The 6,852-nt window shown below is 43.1% G+C and overlaps 1 protein-coding gene across 2 annotated transcripts in view; it reads right to left on the reverse strand.

Annotated features, from left to right (window-relative positions):
• The window catches only part of DYNC1H1 (dynein cytoplasmic 1 heavy chain 1), a 73,051-nt gene extending 66,603 nt beyond the window's left edge, over positions 1 to 6,448 (reverse strand). Inside the window, exons 1-4 of one of the 2 annotated variants that reach the window (XM_030558735.1) lie at positions 6,154 to 6,448; positions 1,929 to 2,016; positions 1,209 to 1,382; positions 739 to 994 (exon numbers count right to left, since the gene is read on the reverse strand). In XM_030558735.1, the coding sequence (XP_030414595.1) occupies positions 739 to 994; positions 1,209 to 1,382; positions 1,929 to 2,016; positions 6,154 to 6,421 (786 nt within the window). In that variant the 5' untranslated portion in view covers positions 6,422 to 6,448. The remainder of the gene's footprint in view (positions 1 to 738; positions 995 to 1,208; positions 1,383 to 1,928; positions 2,017 to 6,153) is intronic. The other variant, XM_030558734.1, reaches the window with a different exon arrangement.
• Positions 6,449 to 6,852: the final 404 nt, after the last annotated feature.

Here is a 6,852-nt window from a genome sequence, read left to right on the forward strand (position 1 = left end):
CTTCAAAGGGTTGATAACCAGAGGAATTACATTACTCCTCCCCTCCTAAAGGAAACCCTCTTAATCTTAAAGCTTCACATTGTTTCAGAAGGGTCTTTGGAGATCCATTGTATTAAACTTGGCTTCCTGCTAAAATAGTACCAAGCAATCTCACAACAGTACATTTGCATTTTTAATATGATGAACTACAAAGATGTTAAAACTACTTCAATAAGGTTTAACTCAATTCAGTGACATTCATTAAGGATACTGTTCATCTTTTCACAATGGGTTCAGAACTTTACTTGGAGCAGAGTTGAGTTACTGTTAGAGTAACACTATGGCAATGCAAAGTAAGCTGCCACCTTCACCAAAGCAAAGCATGGGAGCCACTGCGGGACAGAACTTTCATACATATTAGTAACATTTTCCCAGATCTGCTCTACTCAGTATCCAGCCCTCTGCACCAGTCCCTTTAAAGTGTTTTTTGTTTTTTTAATTTTGGTCTTTTACTATCTGAATGGAAAGATGCAAAATTACCCAGAATTTTATTAGTAACAATTTACTTGAAGGCAAAGAACGTGAGCCAGGTTCTCAACTGCACACTGGTGTAGCTCAATTTACTCTGGCTGAGAATCTGGCCCTAAGATTTACAATAGAGTTAAGAGACCAACAGCAAAAGAAGAGGTTTTCACATCCTTAAAAGAATGACACAGGAGTTTCTACCATGTAGTCTGACATTTGGTTCTGCAATTTTACCTTTTGGATTTCTCTAATCCATCGGTTAACTCCAGACTGTAGCTGGTTGAGAAAAGTTGGGTCCTCAACTTTGTCACCAAAGTCAGTAACCTTTGGCTTTTCTCCACGCTCATAACATTGCTTGGCAACATTAGTAATAATTGGATGAATTGGCAAACTGATCTCTGGAATTTCAATATTCTGCTGCAAGTGCAGCAGTCCCATTTCAAGTTCTGCAATTTTTTTCTCAACTGATGGAGCCATTTTATCACCATCCCTGTGGGAGGGGGAAAAACATCAATGAAAAGCTAGACCAACAGCATACATAAATTGCATGCACATGTGTTCATGTAACGAATTAAATCCCCAACAGCTTTAAGTTAATTTTAACAGGAAATGAGGTGTTTCAAGTCCTATTTATCTCATCTCACATCCTTTTTGACCCTTTTTATTAGTACTGAAAATTTATTCTTTGCATTTAAAAGAATTACCTGTCTGCTTTGCCAGACTCTCTGATATAGGACTTAAAAAAGGGAGCAACAGCATTGCTAATGAAAGAATGCAATGTTTCATAAGGAGAATCTTCACTAAGAGTAAGCACTCTCAGTTGGGAGGACACTGGTTTGTCTGCATCGATCACTGGTGTACGCTTAATGAATGCCAAACTGTGGAGCAAAGAAACAAGTTAGTTAACCATAAGACATTTAATTCCAGAATACAGTAAATTACAGTAGCTCTGGTACAACACAAAATCAGGAGGTGTATATCTGACATTACATGCTGTCGTGCTTTACTCGATACACTTTTGAAAGCGTTAGAGCAAAACTTGTGCTAATGCTTTAAAACTATTATTAGTAGCTGAATGTATTAGGTTTTTATATTCATTCATTTTAGACTGACAGAAAACAAAGCAATCAAGTCTATAATCATGGTAATTGAAAGCACACCATTTTCTGTTGTAAGATTGCTTTTAATCCATTTTAGCTTCACAGAGACAAATGCATGCTAAGGTTAGACAATGACAAGAGAAATATGCAAGCGTGTGAGAGAGCGCGCTGTTGTGAAGCTAGATGTTTGTAGAGCACTTTGAAAAATCAAAAGCACTATATAAACTCTACATATTACTGTGTGTGTGTTAGCATAAGGATTATAGGACTAGCTTTTCCTAGTCCTAAAACATTCATATCAGATTTCAGTAAAACTGCACTCACCTGTTTGACTTCAGCCCATAATGAATGTCAGTATTAATGTTATAGGATATGAATTCTCTTTCCTCTTCTCCTTCATCACCCACGTCCTCTGCAAACAGAGTTTGATACATTAAAAACTTCTAGTACACTTTTAAAAGCCTATTAACCCATGCCTCCCCATCCCATCTACCTCACACCTACTTGTGCAGGAGCTCATTTGTACCCATCTCTCATCTAGGTTTGAAACTTTACACAAAGTACTGTGTGCCATACAGCTCAAGTTGTATTTTTAGGGGTTTGAGATACTACCTATAATAACCAGATAAGATGAAAACTGATGAAGCCTTGTTACTTAGCTTGAGAATTGTACAATCAGTCTTTGATTTTTAATCAGCATTTCCAAGGCAACTAAATTAAAATCATACCCAGAATGACTTCATTTGTTGTCAGCAGAATCAGATAAAACATAAAACATTTTTATTTGTAATAAACCATGACTTAGAACCCAGAAATGCATAACTTCTCTAGTAATAAAAGCCATAAAAACTTCTGTCTGGAGATGTTATTTCATGGCCATTACTGGTCCCCCTTTTTCTAGACTGCCTCCTGTATGAACTGCTGTAGTGAAGGCAAATTACAAGCCAACTCCTTATATGTGGATTTCAAGAGAGATTTGCAGAGTGTCCCCACAATACAAAGCCTGAGTTATGGCTTTTTAAAACTACATAAAGTTCTGTTACCTCAATACGTTTAAAGTCCTGCAAGAACATGCCACAAAATCAGTTTAATTCCTTTTCATCATATGTCTTGATATTTTTCAAAAAGACTTATAATTATATTAAGGAAAAGATGAGATTAAAAAGTACAAAATGTAAGAGAAAATTGACTGTTCCCTAACATAGCTAATGAGTCACAAGGTGATGTCATCGCTGTGCATGCTGGCACTTCTGCAGTGAAATTACTGCAATGCAGCAAAAAGCTCTCTGAGGAAGACACACCCAAGTGAGAAAGAACAGCAGCATTATTCTCCTGTTCTCCCAATGCCTCCAAAAGAAACTACCTGAGTTTTATTTTGTTTTGCTGTAGCACCTAAAGCCCATGGACTAGTAGTAGTCCATTGTGGTAGCTGCCCTTGATGTCCAGTTGAAACCAATGTTTGAGAAGATTAACTGGTGAACCTTCGGGATCTGAAATCTGGCTCTTATTCTGAGACGCGACAGTAAGCAGCACCTGGCGCTTTACATTTTCAAGTCCCGCAGAAAAGTCAATGCTAAACATTTTAACTTCTTAAAGCACAAGTGCTAGAACTGTACACCCATTGCACTTACAGGAGTAAGGAGGTTAAATACCTTTATTAGTTGTGAAAAAGCACTGATAATCCAGCAGCATATTTCCAGAAGTAAGGTCTATTACAACAAGTGCTGCTGATAGGCAGCACAGCTCTAGTGAGCTCATCAATACTATATTTCCAGCACATATTTTTCAGCGTGTTTTTAATCATCTTTTTAAAATTCAACATGTGCGTGGTCAAGCTATATATTTTTAGTGGCTGAAGCTGACCAAGAGTGTCCATAAAAGTCATGTGGGTCAGTTTTAAAAATATTAACAAATCCATTTCTAGAATGTGGTATTTTAAAAGTTGCCGTTTAGGCTATTAGTGTAGAACAGATTCCTTTTTGATGTATTTAAACCAAGATTTATAATTTTAGCAAAACTACTCTTCCCATATAGAGGCGGACCTTTGTCTGGTTCCTCTAAACAAAGAAAGCATTTCAGGGTATGTCTACACCACAACTAAAAATCACCCAAGCCCCCTGTGCCTGAGCGAAGGGACTGTTTAATTGTGGAGCAGACAGACTTGGTCAGACTGAGCTCTGGGACTCTCCCACATCATAGGCTGGAGCCTTAATGTCTAAGGAGCCCTTTAGCCACAGTCAGCTGGTACAGGGCAGGCACTGGTGTCTAATTACAATAGATATATCCTGACAGAACAACAGTCCTTTGCAGACCCCAAAAGATCAAACCTATTCCTGATCCAGACACTCCATATATTTCAGAGACATGCAATCCCAACTAAAAAAAATTCACTGCTGGTGTTTACAACCCAAATGCTATCACAAAATACTTATGAACACAAACACCCACAAGGATAACATGACTTGTTGCAAGCCTGAGGTGAACGATCAGATGGATCAAGCTCTGATTACAAAAAAGCTCCAGAGGAACACAGCTTGCCATTTGACTCCTCTGCCCTTCCTTAAAGAGATTCTTCTGCTAGTGAAGAAGCACTACTCCTGCTGAAGGCTTGTTTGAGATCTGTTTTTAGGGAATGGAGGCGGGGGAGCAGGGCCAAACAAATTTCGCATTTGGCCTGAGGCACATTTGTTGGATGAAGTTTAGGTACAGCAATGTCCTCAAAAAAGACTTATCCTGTCAGGAGTGAGGAAGTGTATCCCTCACAGAAAAAAATGAGTAATATCAAAATGTTCGCAGACTGCTCTCAGAACACTCTCTCTTAGATGTAACATGGTGTACAGAAAAAATAATCTGTGTCTGCAATATTTGAACATGCTGGGGTAGACTGGGAACCAAGTACACTAGAGGTACATCTAAATTACAATAAAATAACTCACTGAACAGCTTGTGGGGCTTGGGCTGAGGAGGTTAAAGACTGTAGTGTAGACATTAGAGCACAGGCCTTGTGAGGGGCATGGGTCCCAGAGTCCAGTCTCCTACCTGAGATGAACATTTACACTGCTATTTTTAGTCCAGCAGCCCAAGACAAATGACTTGGGCTCTGAGACTGCCGCAGATTGCATTACAGTACAGACATACTCTGTGTCTCATAAATGGGGCAACTGGATTTAGCACATAACTGGCTTTTTTTGTTTAAGGACTTTGACTTCCCACTCTCACCCCACTTCTCCACGCAAACTATTGCGAAAAAGCTTTGATCAGGGGATAGACATACTAGACCACCTAATTAACTGTAAAGAATTTGATATCTGTTATTACATCTCCATATCTGAAACTAATGTAGTTTATATTCCTCCCTACGAGCAACTCACGCATAAAAAAAAGTTACTAGATGCTACACAAGGGGGAAGGGCTAGATGCAATGTACATACCTAACACAGAAAAGTATACAAGCCAGGTTTTGAAACATTTATTCTATTTTAACTGGATGTCACTGATGTTAACAGGTTTCACAGTGGTAGCCGTGTTAATCTGCATCAGCAAAAAGAATGAGAAGTACTTGTGGCACCTTAGAGCCTAACAAATTTATTTGAGCATAAGCTGAAGTGAGTTTAAAATTTGTTAGTCTCTAAGGTGCCAAAAGTAGTACTCCTACTTTTTGCTGATGTTAATATAGCTCAGTTGCTAAGCATTCTTGCCTCTAAGTCTAGGCCATAAAATCACATATCCAAGTCCTTCAACAGTAGGGGCTCATATCCACTGTTTATGCTGCACTGGAGCACTTTGCAACACTGTGGCAAGTGCAGTCCTTCAGATGAAATTATAGGGAGCTTCCCTGTGCCTGCATCTGTGAACTAACCACATAGAAACTAATTATCTTTTGATACTTCTCAAATTGACCAAGGAAAAATCCTAACATCAAGACCTTATTTTTTCAGGTCAGGCACTAACAGGGAAGTCTGTATAGGTTTTGGGTAAGCTTTCAGGACCAAGGCTACATTACATTCCCTTCCTGTGGGAATGGACAAGGGTGTTGCTGTGTGTGCGTGTTACAGCATCCCTTCTCTCTATTCCAATACAGGAGATTACAGGGGAAGCCAGTTCCACCCCTGAGGACTGGGCGGAAGGGGAAAGCAGTTAGGGAATTGCTGATGGGGCTGTCTCTCCTCTTCCTGTTGCACAGTGTTGTACCCTTGCACCACCCTATTGCATGTGGGGTCAGCATCTCCCCTGGGGGATGGGTTGGGGATCCAAGGGGATCACAGATCCACCCCTCACTCTGTGTATGTGTATATGGGGGGACACGTAGGATGACCAGATAGCAAGTGTGAAAAATCGGGACGGGGTGGGAGGGGTAATAGGAGCCATGTCACAGGGAGCGGGGGAACAATAGTCAGCACAAAGCGGCCGCCATCTTGGCAACTACAGTCTGCATCGGAGGAAGGATCCGCCCAACCCCCCCATCTTTTCCTCTCCCCCACTCTTCCCTCCTCCTCTTCCTCCTCCTCCATTCCCCCCGCAGCGGCTCGGCGCCCGGCCCGGCTCTCACCCTTGAGCGTGGAGCGCTCCACCAGCACCGTGTGCACCTGCGGGTCGGAGAGGAACTTGCGCATCTGCTCCAGGGCGCCCTTCTCCTCCAGCGCCGCCTCGAGCGCGGCCGGGACCTCCCCGCCGTCCTCCAGCAGCAGCGGCACCAGCTTGCGCAGGTGCTTCTGCAGCACCGAGACATCGGCCACATTCTGCACCGCCGAGCCCGGCACCTCCAGGCCGCCCTCCTCGCCGCCCCCGCCGGGACCTCCGCCGCCCGCGTCCGACATCCCGAGACAGCCACACACAGCACAGCGTCTGCTCCCGCTGCTGAGTCACAGCCTAGTGCTCCTGAGCCAGCCACACCCCCCGCCCCGCAACCACCTCCCTTCTCCGCCCCCGCCGCGGGGCAGCCTGGGAAGTGTAGTCCGCACAGCCCGGATCCGCCCGACAGAGCCGAAGAGAAGGACTACACATCCCAGCATGCACATTTGAACGGGGAGGGGCGACTCTGCGACCAGAGCATGCTGGGAGCTGTCATTCACTGAGGTCACAAACCTGACGAGAAAGGCGACCAACAAAGGCGACCAATCCCGCTTTGCCTTGGGCAGGCAGAGCCGCGACGGGGCGGACCACATGCATGCTGGGGAATGTAGTTCCTACCGCCCAGCTCGCTCATCGCACCGTCAAAAGGGAAAACTACAAGTTCCACAATGCACCG

The sequence above is a fragment of the Gopherus evgoodei genome, chromosome 4 (assembly GCF_007399415.2).
Source record: "Gopherus evgoodei ecotype Sinaloan lineage chromosome 4, rGopEvg1_v1.p, whole genome shotgun sequence".
Lineage (NCBI taxonomy): Eukaryota > Metazoa > Chordata > Testudines > Testudinidae > Gopherus > Gopherus evgoodei.